This window comes from Marmota flaviventris, chromosome 7 (genome assembly GCF_047511675.1).
Source record: "Marmota flaviventris isolate mMarFla1 chromosome 7, mMarFla1.hap1, whole genome shotgun sequence".
Taxonomy (NCBI): Eukaryota; Metazoa; Chordata; class Mammalia; order Rodentia; family Sciuridae; genus Marmota; species Marmota flaviventris.
This window is the reverse complement of record NC_092504.1, coordinates 95,012,259-95,038,747: the sequence shown is the minus strand read 5'-3', so window position 1 is coordinate 95,038,747 and position 26,489 is coordinate 95,012,259. Positions and strand designations below refer to the sequence as shown.

General features: G+C 36.7%; 1 protein-coding gene across 4 annotated transcripts in view; it reads left to right on the top strand.

Annotated features, from left to right (window-relative positions):
* The window catches only part of Bank1 (B cell scaffold protein with ankyrin repeats 1), a 290,834-nt gene that overhangs the window by 248,640 nt on the left and 15,705 nt on the right, over window positions 1-26,489 (top strand). For 3 of the 4 annotated variants that reach the window (XM_071614504.1, XM_071614502.1, XM_071614506.1), the window contains 3 exons: window positions 12,108-12,281; window positions 19,738-19,916; window positions 23,050-23,113. In XM_071614504.1, coding sequence (XP_071470605.1) covers window positions 12,108-12,281; window positions 19,738-19,916; window positions 23,050-23,113 — 417 coding nt within the window. The remainder of the gene's footprint in view (window positions 1-12,107; window positions 12,282-19,737; window positions 19,917-23,049; window positions 23,114-26,489) is intronic. The other variant, XM_071614505.1, reaches the window with a different exon arrangement.

Here is a 26,489-nt window from a genome sequence, read left to right as displayed (position 1 = left end):
GAGTCACAGACACCCGAGTCTCTCTCGCTTTGTCATCGAGCCAGAGGGGAGGAGCTGGGCCACTGCCCGCACCCGGAGCAGGCCCAGCGGCTCGCCAGCGTGGTGGTCGCGTGACCCCAATTGGAGAGTGGGCGGAGCGGAGCCGCCACCCGTGCCCGCAAGGTGGGCAGACCTGCGAACGACCGACAGAACAGGCCCAGTGGTCCACGGGCGTGGTAGGAGGGGCAGGGCAGAGCCGCTGCCCGCGCCTGCAAGGTAAGCAGACCTGCGACAGACCGGCGGATCAGGCCCAACGGCCTGCCAGTGTGGTACACACGTCACCCCAACTGGAGTAGGGACAGAGCAGAGCCTTCGCCCGCGCCCGGATCAGGCCCAGCGGCCCGCCAGTGTGGTGGTCACGTGACCCCAATTGGAGTGGGGGCAAAGCAGAGCAGCCATCTGTGCCCGAAAGGTGGGCAGACCTGCGACCGACCAGTGGGACAGGCCCAGTGGCCTGCCGGTGCGACAGACACGGCACCCCATTTGGAGTAGGGGCAGAGCAGAGCCGCTGCCTGTGCCCACAAGGTAGGCAGACCTGCGAGCGACCGGTGGAACAGGCCCAGCGGCCCGCCGGGGTGGTAGGCACATCACCCCAATTGGAGTAGGAGCAGAGCAGAGCCTTCGCCCGCGCCCGGAACAGGCACAGAGGTCCGCGGGTGTGGTAGACAAGTCACACCAATTGGAGGGGGGGCAGAGCAGAGCCGCCGCCCGCGCCTGCAGGGTAGGCAGACCTGCAACTAACCGGCAGATCAGGCCCGGTGGCCTGCCGGCGTGGTACACACGTCACCCCGATTGGAGTAGGGGCAGAGCAGAGCCGCCTCCCGCGCCCAGAATAAGCCCAGCGACCCGCCGGCGTGGTAGACACATCACCCCAATTGGAGTAAGGACAGAGCAGAGCCGCCGCCCGCGCCTGCAAGATAGGCAGACCTGCGACCGACCGGCAGACAGGCCCAGGGGTCCGCGGGCGTGGTAGACACCTCACACCAATTGGAGGAGGGGCAGAGCAGAGCCGCCGCCTGCGCCTGCAAGGTAAGCAGAACGCCACCAGACCCTGCAAGGGAGACTTTTCAACTATACAAGAGCAATATAAATATATAGGGGGAAAAATTTTTCAAAAACACAACAGTTTCACCAAGCAGAAAGAAACGCAAGCAGTATGAAAAGACAAGGAATGAAAGGACCACAAGCAATGCAGGTCAAGTCAACTTTAGAAGAGTTAACAGCTGCAGCAGATGGAATGTCAGATAAAGAATTCAGGATATACATGCTTCAGATGATCTGGAGTATCAAGGAAGACATTAGACAGCAAAATCAGACAATGAAAGATCACTTCGACAATGAATTACACAAACAAATCCAGGAAGCAAAGGATCAACTATACAGGGAGATAGAGGTTATAAAAAACAAACAAACAGAAATCCTAGAAATGCAGGAAGCAATAAACCAACTTAAAAACTCAATGGAGAATACTACCAGCAGAGTAGAACACTTAGAAGATAGAACATCAGACAATGAAGACAAAGTATTTCAACTTGAACATAGACAGCTCAGCAAGACTGTTAAGAAACCATGAGCAGAACATCCAAGAAATATGGGATAACATAAAGAGACCAAACTTAAGAGTCATTGGGATACAGGAAGGTATAGAGCTCCAAACCAAAGGAATGAGCAATCAATTCAATGAAATAATACGAGAAAACTTCTCAGACTTGAAGACTGAGACAGAATCCCAAATCCTAGATGCCTACAGGACGCTGAATGTGCAAAATCATAAGAGATCCACACCTAGACACATTATAATGAAGATGCCCAACATACAGAATAAGGAGAGAATTTTAAAAGCTACAAGAGAAAGGAAGCAGATTACATTTAGGGGTAAGCCAATCAGGATAACAGCTGATCTTTCAACACAGACTCTGAAAGCTAGAAGATCCTGGAATAACATATTTCAAACACTGAAAGAAAATGGGTTCCAACCAAGAATTGTATATCCAGTGAAATTAAGCTTCAGGATGGAAGATGAAATTAAAACCTTCCACGATAAACAAAAGTTTAAAGAATTTGCAGCTAGAAAACCATCTCTTCAAAACATCCTCGGCAAAACATTACAGGAAGAGGAAATGGAAAATAACAATGAAAACCAACAGTGGGAGGTAGGACAGTAAAGGGAGGGAAAATAATCAAAGAGGAAAACAAACCATGTTTAGTAACATAAACAAATATGGCTGGAAGAACAACCCATATCTCAATAATAACCCTAAATGTTAATGGCTTAAACTCACCAATTAAGAGACACAGGCTAGTAGAATGGATCACAAAACAAGACCCAACAATATGCTGCCTACAGGAGACGCATTTGATAGGAAAAGACATACATAGGCTGAAGGTGAAAGGTTGGGAAAAATCATATCATTCATATGGACTTCGGAAACAAGCAGGAGTGTCCATACTCATATCAAATAAAATAGATTTCAAGCCAAAGTTAATCAAAAGGGATAAAGAGGGACACTACATACTGCTTAAGGGAACCATACACCAACAAGACATAACAATCATAAATATATATGCCCCAAACAATGGTGCAGCTATGTTCATCAAACAAACTCTTCTCAAGTTCAAGAGTCTAATAGACCACCATACAATAATCATGGGAGACTTCAACACACCTCTCTCGCCACTGGACAGATCTTCCAAACAAAAGTTGAATAAGAAAACCATAGAACTCAATTACACAATTAATAACCTAGACTTAATTGACATATATAGAATATACCACCCAACATCAAGCAGTTACACTTTTTTCTCAGCAGCACATGGATCCTTCTCAAAAATAGATCATATATTATGTCACAGGGCAACTCTTAGACAATATAAAGGAGTAGAGATAATACCATGCATCTTATCTGATCATAATGGAATGAAACTGAAAATCAACGATAAAAGAAGGAAGGAAAAAGCATACATCACTTGGAGAATGAACAATAGGTTACTGAATGATCAATGGGTTATAGAAGACATCAAGGAGGAAATTAAAAAATTCTTAGAGATAAATGAAAACACAGACACAACATATCGGAATTTATGGGACACACTGAAAGCAGTTCTAAGAGGAAAATTCATTGCTTGGAGTTCATTCCTTAAAAAAAGAAAAAACCAACAAATAAATGATCTCATACTTCATCTCAAAATCCTAGAAAAAGAGGAGCAAAACAACAGCAAAAGAAGTAGAAGGCAAGAAATAATTAAAATCAGAGCTGAAATCAATGAAATCGAAACAAAAGAAACAATTGAAAAAATTGACAAAACTAAAAGTTGGTTCTTTGAAAAAATAAACAAAATCGACAGATCCTTAGCCATGCTAGCGAAGAGAAGAAGAGAGAGAACTCAAATTACTAGCATACGGGATGAAAAAGGCAATATCACAACAGACACTTCAGAAACACAGAAGATAATCAAAAATTATTTTGAATCCTATACTCCAATAAATTAGAAGATAGTGAAGGCATCGATAAATTTCTTAAGTCATATGATCTGCCCAGATTGAGTCAGGAGGATATAGACAACCTAAACAGACCAATATCAATTGAGGAAATAGAAGAAACCATAAAAAGACTACCAACTAAGAAAAGCCCAGGACCGGATGGGTATACAGCAGAGTTTTACAAAACCTTTAAAGAGGAAATAATACCAATACTTTTCAAGCTACTTCAGGAAATAGAAAAAGAGGGAGAACTTCCAAATTCATTCTACGAGGCCAACATCACCCTAATACCTAAACCAGACAAAGACACTTCAAAGAAAGAAAACTACAGACCAATATCTCTAATGAACCTAGATGCAAAAATCCTCAATAAAATTCTGGCGAATCCGATTCAAAAACATATCAAAAAAATTGTGCACCATGATAAAGTAGGATTCATCCCTGGGATGCAAGGCTAGTTCAATATACGGAAATCAATAAATGTTATTCACCACATCAATAGACTTAAAAATAAGAACCATATGATCATCTCGATAGATGCGGAAAAAGCATTCGACAAAGTACAGCATCCCTTTATGTTCAAAACTCTAGAAAAACTAGGGATAACAGGAACATACCTCAATATTGTAAAAGCAATCTATGCTAAGCCTCAGGCTAGCATCATTCTGAATGGAGAAAAATTGAAGGCATTCCCTCTAAAATCTGGAACAAGACAGGGATGCCCTCTCTCACCACTTCTGTTCAACATAGTTCTCGAAACACTGGCCAGAGCAATTAGAAAGACGAAAGAAATTAAAGGCATAAAAATAGGAAAAGAAGAACTTAAATTATCACTATTTGCAGTGACATGATTCTATACCTAGCAGACCCAAAAGGGTCTACAAAGAAACTATTAGAGCTAATAAATGAATTCAGCAAAGTGGCAGGATATAAAATCAACACGCATAAATCAAAGGCATTCCTGTATATCAGTGACAAATCCTCTGAAATGGAAATGAGGACAACCACTCCATTCACAATATCTTCAAAAAAAATAAAATACTTGAGAATCAACCTAACAAAAGAGGTGAAAGACTTATACAATGAAAACTACAGAACCCTAAAGAGAGAAATAGAAGAATATCTTAGAAGATGGAAAAATATACCCTGTTCATGGATAGGCAGAACTAACATCATCAAAATGGCGATATTACCAAAAGTTCTCTATAGGTTTAATGCAATGCCAATCAAAATCCCAATGGCATTTCTTGTAGAAATAGAGAAAGCAATCATGAAATTCATATGGAAAAATAAAAGACCCAGAATAGCAAAAACAATGCTAAGCAGGAAGTGTGAATCAGGCGGTATAGCGATACCAGACTTCAAACTATACTACAGAGCAATAGTAACAAAAACAGCATGGTACTGGTACCAAAACAGGCGGGTGGACCAATGGTACAGAATAGAGGACACAGAAACCAATCCACAAAACTACAACTATCTTATATTTGATAAAGGGGCTAAAAGCATGCAATGGGGGAAGGATAGCATCTTCAACAAATGGTGCTGGGAAAACTGGAAATCCATATGCAACAAAATGAAACTGAATCCCTTTCTCTCGCCATGCACAAAAGTGAATTCAAAATGGATCAAGGAGCTTGATATCAAATCAGAGACATGCCGTCTGATAGAAGAAAAAGTTGGCTACGATCTACATACTGTGGGGTCGGGCTCCAAATTCCTCAATAGGACACCCATAGCACAAAAGTTAATAACTAGAATCAACAAATGGGACTTACTCAAACTAAAAAGTTTTTTCTCAGCAAAAGAAACAATAAGAGAGGTAAATAGGGAGCCTACATCCTGGGAACAAATCTTTACTCCTCACACTTCAGATAGAGCCCTAATATCCAGAGTATACAAAGAACTCAAAAAATTAGACAATAAGATAACAAACAACCCAATCAACAAATGGGCCAAGGACCTGAACAGACACTTCTCAGAGGAGGACATACAGTCAATCAACAAGTACATGAAAAAATGCTCACCATCTCTAGCAGTCAGAGAAATGCAAATCAAAACCACCCTAAGATACCATCTCACTCCAGTAAGATTGGCAGCCATTATGAAGTCAAACAACAACAAGTGCTGGCGAGGATGTGGGGAAAAGGGTACACTTGTACATTGCTGGTGGGACTGCAAATTGGTGCAGCCAAAGTGGAAAGCAGTATGGAGATTTCTTGGAAAGCTGGGAATGGAGCCACCATTTGACCCAGCTATTCCCCTTCTCGGTCTATTCCCTAAAGACCTAAAAAGAGCATGCTACAGGGACACTGCTACATCGATGTTCATAGCAGCACAATTCACAATAGCAAGACTGTGGAACCAACCTAGATGCCCTTCAATAGACAAATGGATAAAAAAAAATGTGGCATTTATACACAATGGAGTATTACTCTGCATTAAAAAATGACAAAATCATAGAATTTGCAGGGAAATGGATGGCATTAGAGCAGATTATGCTAAGTGAAGCTAGCCAATCCCTAAAAAACAAATGCCAAATGTCTTCTTTGATATAAGGAGAGTAACTAAGAACAGAGTAGGGACGAAGAGCATGAGAAGAAGATTAACATTAAACAGGGATGAGAGGTGGGAGGGAAAGGGAGAGAGAAGGGAAATTGCATGGAAATGGAAGGAGACCCTCAGGGTTATACAAAAGTACATACAAGAGGAAGTGAGGGGAAAGGGAAAAATAATACAAGGGGGAGAAATGAATGACAGTAGAGGGGGTAGAGAGAGAAGAGGGGAGGGGAGGGGAGGGGAGGGGGGATAGTAGAGGATAGGAAAGGCAGCAGAATACAACAGACACTAGTATGGCAATATGTAAATCAATGGATGTGTAACTGATGTAATTCTGCAATCTGTATATGGGGTAAAAATGGGAGTTCATAACCCACTTGAATCAAAGTGTGAAATATGATATATCAAGAACTATGTAATGTTTTGAACAACCAACAATAAAAAATTTTTAAAAAAAGGCAAAGATGATCAGATACAATTTTCAGATGCAAAGCCTACTACAAGCCTCTTTTAAAAGATTCAGTTTACAAGTAACAAAACAACAAATATATGCATAAATATACACAAATACATTATAGATCATGCAAACCTTAAATTTGTGCCATAGTAGATATGATGCAAGTGCTAATTGTGAAGAAAGGAAAATTTCATAATTTGAAGATAATTTACCATCCAGAATTTAAATGTGTAACTATTATGCAATAAATTATATACTCTTTAAGTATATGAGAAAGATTGACTTAGCCAAAATAACAAGAAAATCCTCAAAAATAAGAAACCAAAATAAGAAGCCTGATTAAAACTTTAAGAGAAATTCACTTCTTTTTAAAAACTGGTTCTTTTTAGTTATACATAACAGTAGAATGCATTCTGTTATAATTATATAAGCATGGAATATATCTTATTCTAATTAGGACCCCAGTCTTGTGGATGTACATGATGGTAAGATTCATTGTGGTATATTCATATATATATACACATAGGAAAGTTATGTTAGATTCATTCCACCATCTTTCCTTTTCCTATCCTTCTTCCTTTCCCTGCATTCCCCTTTGTCTAATCCACTGAACTTCTTTGATTTGTCACTGTATGATGGTTTCACTACATTCCTTTAATCTTGGGCATCAGTAATTTACAAGAACCAAGATAACATCAAAACTTATGAAACATTAAAAAAAAATCTTTCTGATGACTGCAGTCTGCAGGGAAACCAGCATCTAGCATGAGAAAAAGAAGGATAATTGGGAAATAAATGAACTTATCTAAGTACCTTATTCCAGCTATATTTCCTAAACTGTTTAGATATTATAATCATCTAGACCATGGTTCATACTAGGCAATCAAATCTGCTTGTTATTGGATTCATGATATCCTGAGTTCTGTGGTATAATAAGAAAGGCAGTAGATCCTTTCATCAACGATAACCTCTTTATTCAGTGGAAAAAAAGGGAGTGAGGAATTTTCTGAAATTTTGTCAGAGTCAAAATTTTCTCACTGTTCTCTCAAAAAGGTTATTTAATTCTCCAATTGTATGCTTGAAGAAAAAGGGATAAAGAGGGCCAGATAGTTTCCCTTGGAAAGAATAAGCACCTCCAATTCCTTCAGTTCAAGATTGCCAAGGGATTGCCAGGAAGCAATAATATGGCTCAGCCAAGGAATTTTCCTGAGGAACAGAAAAAAAAAATTAATTGGCACCATTTCCATGGAAACTTAACAGAATTCTTCAACTCAATTCTTACATTTTGGGGGGAAAAAAAAGGAAACGTGCTAAGGACTACAAATCACAGATAGAATTTTCCATTAAAATAATTTTTAAAAATTAATTTTCCCAAGTTGGTTTTTAAATGAGAAAATGCCAAGAAGGCAGTCACAGAACATGGTGCCACCAGACCTTCACCCCCCACTCCAAAATTGATCCTAACAGTCAAGGATATATTCTCAATGTTACAAGCTGTTGCTAGATTCTGTCTATGTGTTAGGAGCTGATCAGGGTTTTGAAGTCTGAATCATATTAAGGGGGAGGAGAGAATGGTAAAGGAACCAGGGTTTCTAAGTATCGGTTCAATTCTATCTGAGGTGGGAAAATAAAAGGCAAATCAAAGAGTCATGCTTTTGAGAAAAAAAAATAATAAGGAGCTCATTTAAAGTTTATAAAATTTGCATAAAACAAATTTAGTAACCAGAAGACTCCTAGATGAACATGTTCAAGTCAAAGGATACTAGAGGAAGGTAGGGTTCCTTCTTCAAAGACATGAAAACATGTAGCTAATTTTCCCTGCCTCAGAGTCTAGGGGTAAGACTGGCCTTTTCTATGCACATCAAGATCAACCCCATTTTATTAACACAGTCTTACTGCAGATAGGACTCCGTGGCAACTGAGGAGGTTCAAGCCCCCATAACCAACTGCCTCCCTGTGATGGTAGATCAAGTGCACAGACCTCTTCTGACCTACAGTTGGATCATGAAGTTCATCAAATACATTTTTGCCATCACCCTCAGGGGCAAACCATTTCTCTGGGGGATGGGATTACGCAGTTAGGAGAAGAAGGTCCACCCTAACCACTGTCAATGCAAGTCACCCCTAACTCTAGAGGAGTAATAAGAATTTCTTGTAGAGCTTCTGAACTTTGGTGGCCTGAACCCCTACCTTAGACCCAGACTAAAATAGACAGATGAAAATACTTATCAGCAGTAATCTCAAAAACAATCTATAAAAAAACCAAAATCCCACCAAAAGAAATTGTGCTGCAGAAACCACATTATGATAAAATTTACCTCCATGTTAAAAATAACCAATACGATATAATTTAATTCTTTTGCTAGCATGTAAGATTATGTCTTTTGTAAAAATTCAAATTTCCAACCAGGCCTTATTATGTAAATGTATCATTTGCCCCCAATGACTTTTGCTATTATCATTCTTTTTGTGTTGTTTTCTTATAATGAAAACTCATTTCTCTAAAGCTGTGATTCTATCTAATGTGGGAAAATAAAAGTCATATCAAGAGTCATGTTTTCAAGAAAAAAATTTAAGAGTACATTTGTTCATGATAATAAATACTATTCTAAGGGGTTAAAAAATCAGCACTAAACTGTCTTTGTATGGTGAATTTTATCTTTTGCAGACCCTGGTATGATCCCTGCCTACTAATTCTGTGGTGCAGACTACAAAGTCAGTATTAGCTAGCCTTTTTGAGGGACATGCAGGCCCATGGGAAAGATAGAGTCAGGGAACATATTTTTATGTGTTCTCTAAGTGTCCAGTGCTGTGGCAGTTTGAAAAATGTTAAATAATAAAATTGTCTATAAGAAGGAGACCTGGGGAAACGTGAAAGGTATTACTCTTATATGGGGAAAAAAGAATACTGATCTCTGAGGTATTTTCACAGGCTTTGTTTTTGCCAGTACTAAATATATTAAATAGAAAAGAAGGAAAATTGTCAAAATGTGGTCATTTGTACTCCATAAAAGAATAATGGCCTCAGCTCCCTTTTCCAGTATAACTTACATTTCCATTTGTCATGCTGCTCACAAAAGTTTTCTTCCTTTTTTGATTTTTTTAAAAGCCATACCTGGAAAAATTTGTGTAATAGCGGAGTTATTTCCTAAAATGGTGATGTATTAGCAATCCACTGAGTGGCCACTTTCAAAAGTAAAAGCAAAGCATTAAAAAAAATAAGATAAAATTCTTAATAATTGTGAAAACAGAAACTGGAAAAGAAGCTTGCTAGAATCTGGGACTAATTCCAATTAATTCTAAATTTAAAAAATGGTGACTGAGACAAAAAAGAAATCAGTAGTCTACCCCTGCTTTTGAAAAAAAGCAGTCCTTTACCCATAAAAGAAGATAGGAAGATATTCCATTCTTCCCTTCCCCACCAGCTTTTATAAGTGTTCTGGTTCTCAACCTTGATCTTTCTAGGTAAGTGCAGAAAGTTGTCCTCCCTGTTGAAAGTGGAGTAGGGTAGAGGTCAATGTTGTACTTGCTAGTCCTGAGACCCTCAAGAACAGCTTGGTGATAGAGGGATGGCATTGTGGAGAAGGAAGAAGGGACTTATATACATAGTGTATGGAAATCATGTCCCATCTCTGTGTGGCAAAGCATTATTAGATCAAAACCTTGGGATCTTGAATTGTGAACTGATTTTTATCAAAGTCCTAAGACTGAGAATAAAACCAGAAGGACAAATAAACACCAAATGTCTAGCTGAACAATGATCATGTAGATGTTTTTGCTTTTGAAAAGAATTGAAGAAGAGAACAAAAACTATGATCATTCTGAAAACTACTCTGGGGTATAAAAAGAAAATTTCCTCCTGAAAACTCAAGATAGTTATATCTTCCTTCAGAGCACCAATGTGGGGATAATAGGAAACACGCGCACATACACACACACACACACACAGGAAAAGAATATTTCAACTAATGATTTGTAATTGTTTAAATCTGAAACTCTGGATAAGTATTTTGATTTTTAAGAAAATGTTTGAAGGCAACAGCAGGAGAACATCAGGGGTCGACATCAGGCACAAATGAAAATGAAACAGGTGAACAACATTTTAGGGTGTCGACAGGACGAGATTAAACAGGTGTTATGAAGAAAAGATACTGAGCGACAAGAAGAGGTATAGTAGAAATAACCTAGAAACTTTTCATTAAACATTTCAATAGCAAACTAAAATCCACATTTGTTACAACTGAAAGACTGATGTCGGGTACAATCAATTTAGTAAGTAGAGAATATATTGGGGAAGTGTTTGTTCACAGTACAAGGAAACACTAGACACAATAAGATGATAAAGAAAACAGAAATCCAACTCGTGTGTGATAAGTGTTTTTAAAATAGAATAAAAAATTCAGTCCATGACCTAGTTAAGCAAAACTTTACAGGGCAGGGGAATGGGAGAATGGAACACAGATGGAATGAGTTCACTGCACTCCAGGAAAGAGTAAGGAAATCACCTACATTTGAAAGCAGCACAGCAAATCTTATTATTAACTGTAGGGATGAGGAATTAGTCCTAAAGTATTTAAGAAATATTTTGACTTTTATGTTTTATACTAAAATGAATCAAAATCAGTTTTAAAACTCAGAAAATCTGGGTAGCCAAAAATTGAGATGATAGACTGTTGGGTTTATTTGGGAAAAGATTGCAACTTAAGTTTATATGAGGTATTTTGTTCATGTACAAAAAGTCAAATATAATCATTTCTTGATATTTAATAAGGTAACACTTCAATCTCCTCATGAAGGTGTTGCCCAAAATATTTTCTGAGTTAATGAGAGATTAAGCAAAATGAAAAGTTTGAATCAAAGTTATGATACTAAAATTTTTCAGCAAATAATGAAGCCATTTAAATAATTAAATTTAAGTAATCATTGTAAAATTGTTTATAAAATATGTAATACTAGCAATTAAGAATAATATGTAATCAATGATGATTTTTTAGCAATCATCTAGATCAAGTGCCCAAATAGTATAAAAATGTCTAGGGATCAGAATAAAATTAAAAATGCCTTTTTATTCATTTTATTAATCAAAAAAAGTTTTAAAAATCTCTAGTTTTAAAAAGTAGTCCTTTTATAAAAAATAAAACTGTGCTTCCAAATCACTTAAATATACATATAAAGAATAATAGTTATGTATTAAAAACATAAAATATATGTGTAGTTTTTGTTATAACCAAAGTCAAAAACTAGGAGTAAAGTCAAAAAGAAAAAAAAAAGGTTATACAAAATGAGATCCTGTATAAGAACCGCAGTTATGACAATAGATGTGGCCCCAAGAAAACATCCTCACACAGCACTAACGTTTATTGAGAATAAATGGTACCATGTAAAATATTTACATAACCATTGTTCATTAAAACTCACAGCTGACTTACGAAGTAGGCATTCTTTTCCAAGATGGGTTGGTTGTCTGCAACTGAGGTTGCAGAGCTAACAGTGGTAGAGGTGAAGTTTGAACCCAATCCAGTCTTACTCTGAGGCCAATGTTTACAATCCTCTCCTCTATTATCCTCCTAGATAACTGTAATTCCAACTGTCTGGGCAACTCCCTTACTTACAGCACAAGCCTGGAAAACCACAAAGCATGTCACACATACACGTCTACTTCTTTAACCCTGGAGACGACTCGCCTGTATCCCCAACTAACCAGGAGGCTGAGGCAAGAGGACTGCAAGTTCAAGGCCAGCCTGGGTAACTTCGCAAAAACCTGTCTCAAGATAAAATGAAAAGGGTTGGGAATGTAGCTCAGTGGTAGAGAATTTTTCTAGCACGTAAGGTCCTAGGTTCAATTTTCAGACAGCAAAAAGGAAAAGGGAGAGAGAGGGAGAGAGAAACACCGTTTTCCTGCATGGAGAGATTAAATACCCTGAATTCTTCCTAAAGTGATTTACAGATTTAAGGAAATCTCAATCATTTTGAAATGATTTTTTTCTCCCTTTAAGGAGAGAAACAACAGTTTGGAAGAACATTTAAATTTATAGAAAAGATGAATAGTTAAGAGCAAAAAGTCATTCATTTAGGAAAATCAGAGGACAGAGGAAGAACCACTTACCATGTGTGATAGTAAAATCTGTACTTATGCAATAATTGAAGCTATAGCACTTAATGTTATATCGGCAAAAGAATCACTAGCGATGATAGCAAGTTTTCAATGATAAAATTATTAAAACCTTTATTTTTTTTAATTAAGCAATGAAAAATATTCTCAAAAGTGCCACACGGCAGGCACTTATCCTGCTGACGAGACTGTAGATGTCAGCACACTTCCATGAAGGGTGAATGTCAGCAAGGATACAAAGCTTGAAAACTGTTCATCCTCAAAAACTACCTTTTTAGAGCTATCACAACAAAATAAACAGCAATGCAGGCTATGATGCCTGTGAAAGACTTTTAAGCTCATGTTAACTGTTCTGAAAGTAAACTAAAAATATATATAAAATTGGGGAGGAAGGAAAATCTTTCCCCCCCAACCTCCATCCTCCACGAAATAGTAATCTAAATGCAATATAGCAATCTTGAAACCCTTACCAAAAATTGCAGATTGCACATTTTGGTTTAACTAGTCTGTCCCCATGAAAGAAAAAGTGGTAAAATGGCTAAATTATTTTTCCTTGCAACTTGTCATGCCTAATAAGTAATTCATCAAGATAAAATGCTTTAATATTTCCAGTGTGAAAAAAAGTAAAAGCATATATATAGCTATAGATATAGACATATAATCTATTTGTAAACAATTCATTTTTAGGACTTGATATCTGGGACTTCTGCTGCTCCTAATTTTTTTCTACTGTTCCTTCTGCACTGTCATAAAAGGTGAACACCTTACTCTCCCAAAAATGTTATTCACACTTGAATAGTGAGAATTTGAAATAAGAAGAGGTCATTGAAATGAGTATTCTTAAAAGGATTCAATAATTTTTAATTCAGCTATAACTGTACATAAAGCAAAATTGAAATTGGTATGCTTTTCTGGGAATACTTTGCTTGAAATAACTTGTGCAAAAGTAGAAAATTCTAGCATAGGCTACTTGAGATAAAAATGGCTTCATGCTTAAGCAGTGGATGATGGAAGTGAAGTGATAGTTAAATGGCATAGCTGTTAAATGACGATGCGAAACCTACACATTCTGGCAGTGATGGCACAGAGAATGCTACTGTAAACTGCATTTCACGAATTGCATGTGAGTGTAGAAGACTATAAAAAGCAAATGGTGTAAGAAAGCAGGATCTCAATTGTTATCTGTGCTTTTTTGCCGCTGAACTAGTTAGCCATTTGGCCGACTTGTGCTTCTCTACTTCCCCTGAGATTTTCAGGCTCCCTCATCCCTGAAGGAAGATCTAGAGTATAGAATCTGTTGACATCTTGTTAGTTCTGGGGGAATAGACTTCTGAAGAGAAAAGACAAGTCAGGAAATCTCCCATGGGATTCATAATGACTGGTCATAGAGCAGTTTTATATGCACGTAAATCTTTCCAAAAGAAATTGTCTCCGTGACCCTGTTTCAAAAATTGTTGTTACCATCCTGCTCAAAACTGAGAGGGACATTAAAGGTCATTTCAGGAAACCCCTGATGCTTGAGTCCCCTACAAATGCTTAAAACATGCTGTCAATCTTTACTCCTCACACTTCAGATAGAGCCCTAATATCCAGAGTATACAAAGAACTCAAAAAATTAGACAATAAGAGAACAAACAACCCAATCAACAAATGGGCCAAGGACCTGAACAGACACTTCTCAGAGGAGGACATACAATCAATCAACAAGTACATGAAAAAATGCTCACCATCTCTAGCAGTCAGAGAAATGCAAATCAAAACCACCCTAAGATACCATCTCACTCCAGTTAGATTGGCAGCCATTATGAAGTCAAACAACAACAAGTGCTGGCGAGGATGTGGGGAAAAGGGTACACTTGTACATTGCTGGTGGGACTGCAAATTGGTGCAGCCAAAGTGGAAAGCAGTATGGAGATTTCTTGGAAAGCTGGGAATGGAGCCACCATTTGACCCAGCTATTCCCCTTCTCGGTCTATTCCCTAAAGACCTAAAAAGAGCATGCTACAGGGACACTGCTACATCGATGTTCATAGCAGCACAATTCACAATAGCAAGACTGTGGAACCAACCTAGATGCCCTTCAATAGACGAATGGATAAAAAAAAATGTGGCATTTATACACAATGGAGTATTACTCTGCATTAAAAAATGACAAAATCATAGAATTTACAGGGAAATGGATGGCATTAGAGCAGATTATGCTAAGTGAAGCTAGCCAATCCCTAAAAAACAAATGCCAAATGTCTTCTTTGATATAAGGAGAGTAACTAAGAACAGAGTAGGGTCGAAGAGCATGAGAAGAAGATTAATATTAAACAGGGATGAGAGGTGGGAGGGAAAGGGAGAGAGAAGGGAAATTGCATGGAAATGGAAGGAGACCCTCAGAGTTATACAAAAGTACATACAAGAGGAAGTGAGGGGAAAGGGAAAAATAATACAAGGGGGACAAATGAATGTCAGTAGAGGGGGCAGAGAGAGAAGAGGGGAGGGGAGGGGAGGGGGGGTAGTAGAGGATAGGAAAGGCAGCAGAACACAACAGACACTAGTATGGCAATATGTAAATCAATGGATGTGTAACTGATGTAATTCTGCAATCTGTATATGGGGTAAAAATGGGAGCTCATAACCCACTTGAATCAAAGTGTGAAATATGATATATCAAGAACTATGTAATGTTTTGAACAGCCAACAATAAAAAATTTAAAAAAAAAAACATGCTGTCAAATACTTGAAACATTTTCTTAAGGAAAAAACCAATCCTAATTTTATTAACAAATCTGTATTTTTATAGAATTTGAATGTTCTTCCTGTCTCCCAACTCCATGTCAATATGGTCTAGATGCCGCACAGTTTATTTCTTTCTTGAAGAAGAGTTCCCCATAACAAGCATATTTCTCCAGGGACAGCTTCCTAGGCACATGGCAGGACTAGTTATTCTCTCCTTCTTGGCTTCATGAGCATATTAACAAATGTGCTGCTGCTTCATTGCCCTGCCTCCCCTGGGATACCACAGCAAGCAGTTGGACTTCATGGATTTGTAAATGAAAAGGTACAAACTCAAGTGAGTTCTGCAGCTGGGCAGGTAGCACAGTGTGTTTTTCCAGTGACAATTGAGATAGCCCAGACAAAGAACACGTAACATCCCTAAAAGCAACATAGACCGTCTTCTGTCTTTAAATACCACTGTGGACTGATGAAACAAATGCTGGACTTTGTCCACTGTCTGCCAATCTGTGACCCTGGAACCTACCAGGCTCTGGTGTTCCAGCCACACATGTGACACTGGGCCATCTGATATTCTTACCATACTGAGCAGGTAAAACACAGCAGGCTCCAAAATAAACTCTTTTGAAAAGGAAGGATTTCACTATAAAATGACCAATGATTTATTTTAAATCTTTCAGGAATAAAATTTCAGATGATCCTCAGTTTCTCATGACAGTTAGATTTTGGTTGAGGTTCCTTTTTGCAAAGTCAAAGATATTATTTATTCAGCAAATAGTATTAATAATATTAATATTTATTTAGCTTACTATGTGGCAGGCCTAGACTAAGTGTATGCACATAATTTCTTTTATTTTTCAATATGATTTTTTTACTGAACAAATTTATGGGTTACAGGGTGACTTTCGATATTAGATATAATATGCACTAATAAAATCCAGATTATTATTAAAGTTTCCATCTCCTTATCACTGTTTTGTTTGGGACCTTCAGGCTCTTCTCATTTACTTGTTCATAAAATACATAATAGTTTCATTGTGGACTATAGTTCCTCCATGGTTCTATAGAACACTAGAGTTTTTTACTTCTGTCTGCGTTTTAGTATCCATTATCCAACCTCCCACTCTCCCACTTTCCACCACCCTCCTCAGCCTCTAATAATCCATATCATATATTCCAGTCAACTTTTTTAAACATTTCACATAAGAAAGAGAATATGTGGAAATTGACCTTCTGTGTCTGGCTTATTTCACTTAACATAATAACCTCCAGTTCGAGTCATTTTGCTGCAACTGATAGATAATTCATTTTCAATACCCGAATAATATTCCATACTCTGTGTGTGTGTGAGGGTGTGCGTGTGTGTGTGTGTGTGTATGAGAGAGAGAGAGAGTATACACAGCATTTCTTTTCCATTCACCTATTATTAATGTGCATCAAGGCTAATTCCATATCTTAGCTATTGTGAAAAGTGCAGCCATAAACAGGCTTTGGTGTGCTGATATAATTTCCTTTGTATGTATACTCAGAAGTGGGATAGCTATATGATATGGTAGTTCTATTTTAATTATTTAAGAACCACCATAATGGATGTGATCATTGACATTCACTCCAACAGTATATATGAGTTCCCTCTGCTCCACATCCTTGCCAGCATTTTTATTTTTAACTTTTATACAATAGTCTAACTGGGATGAGCTGTTATCTCATTGTGGTTTTGACTTGCTATTTTCCTGAAAGGTAATGAAGTTGGGCATTTTTTCATGCATTTGTTTGCCATTGTGTTTCCTCTTTTGAGAAAGTGCCCATTCATATTGTGTGGCCATTTTAATTGGATTATTTGGTTTTTGTTATTGGGTTTTTTAAATTATTTATATATTCTGCATATTAGTTCTTTGATGAATGCTTTGCAAAGAATTTTCCCAACTGTAGATTGTTTCTTCGTTCTGTTGATGTATAGAAATTTCTTAGTTTGATATAATACCACTTGTTAGTTTTTCTTTTGTTATTTTATCCAAAAACCTTGCTACCTATACCAATATCTTAAAGCATTTCCTCTGTGTTTTCTTCTGCTAATTTCATAGTCTCATGTCTTTCATTCGGGTATTTAATCCATTTTGAGTTTCCTTTTTATAGGATGAGAGGGAGCAAGTCTCAGTCTTCTACATGTGAATATCCAGTTTTCCCAGAATCATTCATTGTAGAGGCCATCCTTCTCCTGTGTGCACTTTTAGCACCTTTGTGAAGAATCAGTTGACTTTAAATATATAAGGTTACTTCTGACTCTACTCTGTTACGCTGGTCTTTGTGTGTTTTGATTTGTATAACTTTCAGTATACATCGAAGTCAGCTAATGTGGTACTGACCAACTTAGTTCTTTTTGGTCAAGATGGCCTTGGTTCTTTGATATCCTTTGTGCTTCATATGAACTTTAGTACTGTGTTTTCTAGTCTTATGAAGAATGCCTTTGATATTCTAATGGGGATTGCATTGAATCTGTGGATTGTTCTGGGTCGACTGAACATTTTACGATATTCATTCTCTGATCCGGTAGCATGGGAAGTCTTTCCCTTTTTTGTGTGTCCTCTTTAAATTTTTTATTAGAATTTGGTAATTTACATTGTAGAGGTATTTAACTTCCCTGGTTAAATTGATTTCTAGGTATTTTACTTTTTATAACTATTATGATTTTGCTTTCATGATTTCTTTCTTAGTAATCTCATTATTTGTGTATGAAAAAGCTACTGATTTTTGTATGCTGATTAGTATCATACAGTTTTGCTGAATTTATCAGTTCCAATAGTTTTCAGTGCAGCTGTTAGGTTTTTCAATACATACAATCATCTCATCTGAAAATGAGGATAATTTGACTTCCTTTGTTCCTTCTTTCCTATCTGTATACCTTTTTATTTGTTTTTCTTGCCTACTTTCTCTGTCAAAGACTTCTGGTACAATGTTGAATAAGAGCAGTGGCCTTGAACATTCCTGTCTTATTTCAGATATTGGAGGAAATGCATTCAGCTTTTCCCTGTTCAGTATGATGTTGGTTATAAGTTGATTGTACATAGTATTTATTATGTTTAGGTACAATCCTTCAATGCCTAAACTATTCAGTTTTTACCATAAAACGGTGTTGAATTTTTCCAGATGCTCTTTTTATATCTGTTTAAATTATATGATTTTGTCCTGCATTTTGTTGATGGCACATTTATCCCTAGGATAAATCCCATTTGATTATGCTGAATGATCCTTTTGATATACTGTTGGGGTTTTAGTCAGATTTTTTGCTGTTGTGACTAAAAGACCCAACAAGAACAATTTTAAGGGAACAAAAGTTTATTTGAGGGCTCATAGTTTCAGAGGTCTCAGTACATAGATAGCTGGTTCCATTCCTTGGGGTGTGAGGTGAGGCAGAACATCATGGTGGAAGAGTGTAGGAGAGGAAACAGGTAGGGACATGGCAGTAGGAAGCAGAGAGAGAAAGTATTCTTGCTGGAGACAGAATGTAAATCCCAAAGGCATGCCTCTAATGACCCACCTTTTCCAGCCACACCTTACCTGCCTATAGTTAATCCCTATCAGTGGATTAATGCACTGATAAGGTTAAGGTATCATAACTCCATCATTTCACTTCTAAAGTTTCTTGCATTGTCTCACACATAAGCTTTTTTTTTGGGGGGGGGGGACATAATATTAAAACATTAAGAATCAGGTCTGAAATGCTAGCATTTTGTTAAGAATTTTTATATCTATGTTGATCAGGGATATTGGTATATAGGTTTGTTGTTGTTGTTGTTGTGTCCTTGTTGGTTTCAGAATAAGGATAATGATGACCTTGAAGAATGAGTTTGGAAAAATTCATTATATTTCAAAATTTTTGGAATGATTTAAGAATAATTGATATTAATTCTTCCTTAAAAGTTTGGTAGACTTCAGCAGGGAGCCAATCTAATTCAGGTCTTTGCTTTGTTGGGAGAATTTTTATTATTGATTCAACATCATTGCTCATTTTTTTATCTGTTTAGGTTTTCTGGGTCTTCATGGTTCAATTTGGGTAGAACAAGAAAATGACATGTCCTACAAATAACACAGAACTTTTGTTTCAGCTTTTCTCTCTCTCCTGTGCCTTTATATTTTTCAGTGCTGAAATGCATTATTTTTCCTGTAACACTAGATGCCAGCTAAGCCCCACCATCCTTAGGAAAAAATGCACTGGTTTGTACTGGTTTATTTGGTAACTACTTGTACACAGTTAAGAATGAGAAACACCAATGGCTTATTTTAAGAGTGTCCTTTAAAAGTGTATTTTGTCCCAATTTTCCATATGTTGACTGCCCTTTAAAACACCCTCCCCTCATTTTGTAGACAAAGCTCGGATGGAGAGTCCAGCCTTTTCTACTGCGAGCGGCTATCTGGCCTCTGGGCAGGAAGAGCTCATTCTCCTGCAGGAGAAAGTCAAGAAAGGGAAAATATCTGTGGATGAAGCTCTGGAGAAATTTAAGCACTGGCAGATGGAAAAGAGTGGCTTGGAAATAATTCAGCAGGTAATACTGACCCCAATCTTTTCTGAAATATCCTCTCACTTATGGAGCTCCTAAACTCTTTGTAAATGTTTAGTCTTCACAAGAAATACAGGTAACTCTTCTTTTGTTTTTAACTAGCCATTGAATTATGCTTCAAACAACCAATTAAAAATTTGAAAATAATATCCAAATTTCATATTTACTAGTTCATTTATTCAAACTCAGTCCTGGAACCCAATGTATCAAACTGAATGGCAAATGAGCTTATAATAACCATCTGTACTACAGCGAATGTTTTTTGGAATCTAATTGTTGAAATTAAGGTGAAGCCTCTTTACACAAACGTGCTCTTCATTCCAAAGAGTGAATATAAACCAGGCTTAACAGAAGCAAGAAAATGACAGAAGTCACATCAAGGAATTGCCCTAAATGTAATATGTTTTATTTTCTTTCTCCTTAGTCTTTGCAAGGAGTGGGTAAAAACATGTATATATCACGCAGAATTTATAGAAAACTTCCAAAAATATTAAGCTGAGATAACCATGTCTTATGCAAATATAATTTATATACTAAGAGAGGATTGGAGGAGGAGTCATTGAGATAAGAATGAAAACCAGATATATCACTATAACTCTCAGTGAAGGGTGTCAGGACCACATTCTCTCACACAGTCCTTGGCACTAAAAAAATATTATCATATTTTTTTCTTCTCATCACAGGAAAACTTATTGCCTCAGAAGCCACTTCTAAGGTAGCTATTTGATTAAACATGCTTAATAAGCGAATTTAGGCCAAAATACAAATAATAATAGTTTCATATGCTACATTCACCAGGAGATGATTTTTATTTTAAAGGTAATGCTTAGGAGAACACTTTTTAAACAATAAAAAAAAAATGAGTCACAGTGATGAAATTTCAAACAATATGGCATAGAGGCAAGAGACAGTATAGACAAAGGGACTTTCCAAATATATCTGAAATGGCACCTTGTCAGAAACCACCTATCTCTAAGGGCGGTTCTGGTGGTGGAATGATTGCTGGACCTTGTCCAGATTTTGCAATGCTAAGTAAAGAGAGTTATTTTGCCAAGCAAATGCTAAACAACACCCATCGCAACATTCTGGAACTGGTTTTGCTCATGATCAGAGTTACAACATTGCTTCTCCACCCTTTCCAATCTCATCACCATCATATCCCCTTGTCCTGAAATAAGGCAAAATCTGCATTAATACAAACCTACTAAACATTTTCCTAGCAGTGCTACATTTTGCAGGTTTTGCTGAAGTAAGTCAAGCATACTTTATCTTCCTCAACATTTTAATAAAGATTTCAGTTTAGAGTAATCTCATTTCTTGGAAATGATTTCACTAGTTGTTTTATTAAACTCCCTGTTGTTTGTATTTTGTCTGCATGTTTATATCCAGTCTTATTTTTGAGAGAATTTAAGGTAAACCATACTCTCTACATGGGAACTGATCTGGCTAATTTGACATAGAAGGATAATGAGATAATAAATAAGCACCTATGAAAAAAATGTAGGGTTTTTGTTTAATCTATAAATGTAGGCCACCAGACACTAAGACTACTTTTCATAAGAGCCCAACACTTAGTGACTCTGTTTGAGTACTATTAGAGAAATTAGTACTCAATAGAGGGGCCTCAACAAAGGTCCAAACAGCAAAAAAAAAAAAAAATTAAAAAGAATATTCTCCCTGTTGCCCAACACACACTCTCACACACACAAATTCCTTTCCACATAGTTTTAAATATTCTCTTACAGATGCAAAAGTAGTCTTTTTTTCCTGGGGATGAGTTAATCAGCAGTAACTGTGAAATTATATTTTTTATTGAAAATGACACAAATGGAATTAATGGTAGAAGAGTTTTCAGAATAATAAAGATCCATGGCAATGGAGAGGAGATAGTGGAGAAAGTGAATGCCTTGCCTTTTGCTCTTCTCACTCCTCATCACATCATGGCCTAAAGAGTGTGGTTCCACTCAGAGGCGAAGATCTGTAAAGCAATGGAAATAGTTTCTACGACTCTAGGGAAACACATAAGGAAAATGTTCTATCTCAGGTTGTCTTCTAAAAATAGGTTTATGAACGCTGGTTGTTGTTTTTTTTCTTTCTGGTGAAAAAATAGATGTTCAATATAGAATATCAACAAAACAAAAAAGGATCACAAATGTGCTAAGAAGGAGAATCTAGGTAGACATCATTTTCTCCTGAGTACCTAATTCTAAGAACTAAAACACAAGGAAATAATAATACCCTACAGAGACAAGATGGGCTCAGGCAATTGTAAACCATCACTGTGTAGCTCTTCTGCTTTGGGACACTGTGTTGGTCAGCTTCACATGCTACAACCAAAATATCTGACAAGTACAAGTTAGAGGAGAAAAGTTGATTTGGGGCTCATAGATTCAGATATCTAGTCCATAGATGGCTGACTCCATTGCTCTGGGCTCAAGATGAGGCAGCACATGGTGGAAGGGTCTGGTGGAGAAGCTCTGCTCCCCTTATTGCAGCCAGGAAGCAGAGAGAAAGAACAGGCCACATGAAATGCAGCATTCCAGGCTATGCCACCAGTGAATCACCTCCTCCAGAAATGCTCCACTTGCCTACAGGCACCAAGAGTCCATCCATTTAAATTTGGATGGACTAAGTTACAATTCTCACACTCCCATCATTTCACCTCTGAAAATCCCCGTATTAACATAGGACCTTAAGGGGAATACCTCATATCCAAACCATAATGGACACCAAGCAGCCAATGTGGTAGACCCCACGTGTGTTAAGGTGGGAAAACAAATCCTGAAGGCATTAGGATATGGTTACAAACCTGACTCTACCACTTATTACTGTCTGATTTGGGACAGTTACTTAACATCTCTGTACCTTAGTCTTTATGTCTGTGAAATGGAATGAGAATATTTTACATCCAATCCATAAAGGGCTGAGAATTAAGTAAGAAACTACATGAAAAGTACCAAAAATGGTGATTGGGACATCCTAAGTAGCACATTAATACCAATGAGTTGTGATGGTGTTGATAATGGTAGCCAATGTTACATTTTGATCCATGAAAAAAATTTTAACCATTGTCTTCTGTGTCCTGGTTCTATATTCTATGTCCTGTGTTCTCATTCAGGAAAAACTACGTCAACTCCGAGATAGCATTATTGGGAAAAGGCCAGAAGAAGAACATTTCTATGGTAAGTGAAATTTGACTCAAAAATACAAATAGAATAGAAAACACAGGGACTGTGTAGTCAAATAGACCTAAGTTCATAACTATACCTCATCACTTTCCACCTGCCTGACCCTGAAAGAGTTTTAAACTCTGGTTCTCAGGTTCCTTGTCTGGAGAACAGTGATTTATATATATATCTGGGAATGCTTGTGTGAGTTAACATTTCTATTCTGTATCCCACAGTGGACCTTCGATCAATGCCATTTCTTACTTTTGATAGTTACAAATAAGATAATTCTGCTCCAGTTATTTTATTTGCCATTACCCAGGGACTCAAATAATTAAGGAGTCACATGTTTAATAAGGTAGAATTTTCTCAACGTAGTCTATTCTCACAATTATCCACATGTGAATAATTTAAATTATAAATCTCTGATTGACTTTTCCTAGCACTCATATATTTCTTGGCAATGCATATTCCCCACACTAATAATTAACAGTTGTTCTGGTGGGGGGCAGCACTCAATGTTAATACAAACCAAACATTATTAAGATGGTAAATCTTCTCCAAAGATGAACAACACACTCTAAAATTGCTAATAAATTATGTTGTCACTATCTGACCATTCTTTTACCAAATCTCTCCTCTTGCACAGATAATTAAAAACTAACAACCACTAAAAAGGCTTGAAAGCTTCCATCTCTTCCATTTTCAATAATATTGTGTAGCTTTTAGCTAGTGCTTCATGTTGAAATTCACCAGGTGGAAATTCATTTCTTTTCATATTATTGAGCACTCTATGTTCCCCTAGATAATTCTTTACGCTCTTTCAGAAATGCTTTCTAAAACAGACATATATTTTCTAAACTAATTAAGGTCATAAACATGGGTCAGATTAATAGATATCTGAACCCCACAAACCTTCGTTCTAATGTAGAATAAGGTAAAATCAAAACTTTTGCAGATAATTTTACTAAGGAACATGAACTAGTAGTAGTAATAGTAGTAGTAGTAGTAGTAGCAGTAGCAGCAGCTAATATTTACAGAGCACGTACTACACACTGTTGTTTCTTATAATAACCCTATTATGGAGGCCTTATTCCTAATCTATAAATAAGGGAACAGGCTTTGAAAGACTAAAAAATAAACAAAAACACCCAAGGACATGAAGAAACTACCACCCATTTCTGTTTGAATTCAAAATCAGTGTTCTTAATCATTGGCATTTTAACCAAGAATCAATTGGTTCTCCTTTCAGCCACAATGGAACAAATAGTACTACCAGACATAAACTCTCATTGTACAGAATGTTAATATTAGTCAAAGATAGGAAGCTTCTGATTTCAGAAAATATACAATGGGCAGATGAATATTATAGAGATTGTAGATCAGGTAAGCTGAAGCTACTGGATTGTATGTGGTGGTTCATTGAAGAGGAATGGCCTCAGAGACCCATGTGAGGGGCTCCTCAAGCGTAAAGCTGAAAGATGAGCTGTAAGTGCAAAGTTAAACCACTCAAGGCATACAAGAGGGCAACATCTAGGGCGTTGAAAGCAAGCGGAAGCACTAGAGGTTGAGCAGAGCTACAGAAAAGCCCTGTTGAGGCTGTGTTTCTGTCTTGCCTACTTAAAACACCTAGAATCCTATTGTGACATTCAAAAGATGTACAGAGGAAGGACCATGACTTAGAGTAACAACTCCCCTAGATGCACCCCAACAAAGCCTAAAGCTCATCCCTACAAGATGCATATCAGAGACAGGGTTTGTGTGCTGGGTCCTTCCAAGCTCACAAAACACCTGGGCTTTCTACAAATCAATATCAACAACAGAATAAAATCAAACCTACACAACCACATGTCAAAATTTGAAACTTCTGCTAAAAAAAGAATCTAGGCCATCTGAGGAATATTATAAAATTCATAATATGCAACAGATTATAACTGGCAGGATTCAATTTTCAAAATAAGAAAAAATATGACATACAAAGATATAGGCATCTATAGTGAAGAAAAAGAAAACCATCAACAGAACCTGAACCTGAGATGACACCATTGTTGACCTTAGCAGATGGAGACTTTAAAGAAGCTCTTATAAAAATACTTAACTAATGAAAACAAATGGTTTGAGGAAGTGAATAAATAGGAAATATCAACTGAAACTACATACAGGAAAAAGTAAAAAATTGTAGAAAATAAAATTATAATAAATATAAAAATGAAAAAGATATCAGATGAGCTCATCAGCAAATTGACTATAGCAAAGTAATAATTAGTGAATATGCATATAAAGCAATAGAAATTACCCAATATGATGAGCAGGGAGATAAAAGAACTTCAAAAATGAATAAATTCCCAAGGACATTTAAGATAATATAACACTTTATTATGCATGTGATTAGGTAGAGCCACATAATAAGACAAAACATTTTGAAAGAAATAATGTCCAAAAACTTAATGTTCAAATTTTATGTAAACCACTTTATGGATTTCTAAGAAATTTTTTAAAAACCCACAAATAACATAATTGTTAAAAGAGTGACAACTAAGCAACTTGTGGTTAAACTACTTTAAGCCAAGATAAGAGAAAATTTTTCAAAGCACCTGAAGAGAAATGAAATAAGAGAATTCATAGTAAAACTTCAATAAAATAAACACAAAAGAATGCCATACAGGTTGAAAGACATATTAAAGAAAAGAAGCTTAAAGGGAAAAATAATGCTGAGAATTATACAAAGCAGATTGATATAAAATATTACCTTTTATTTCTTTTTATAAACTATCTCAAAAACAATAACAAATACTAAAACTTAATTTAGAGATCAAAGCATGTGAGAGAGAGAAAAGATTAAAATAAGCACAAAAAGAAAAGAGGTTGCAGATAAGACAAACTATGTGTTTGAAAAAGTTTTACATGATAAAGTATGCTGTAGAATATGAAGTTAAGAGGAAGGGATAAAGTAGGAAGTATGAGGAGTCAAACATGAGGCATAAAACATAAATGGATAGATATTTATCTATCTGATAAATTAAAATTACTGATTTTAGTCAGAAAGCAACCACTAAAAATAAATAAAAAAGAAGTATATCTATGAAAACAGAAAAGGCAATTTAATGGAGCACTAAAATAATTGTTTGAAGATCATAATGAGATGAAGTTAGAAATCAACAGCAAGAAAAATAACAGAAACCACCACATAAACACATGCAGATTGAAAAATACTCTCTCAAAGGAAGAATGGATCAAAGAAGAAATGAGAATAAAAATCAAGAAATTCTTAGGAAGGAATGAGAACAGACACAACATCAAAACCTGAGGGAGAGTATGAAATGGTTCTAAGAGGAAAATTTATAGCACTAAGTACCTACATAAAAAATAGAGAAATTTCAAATAAATAAAC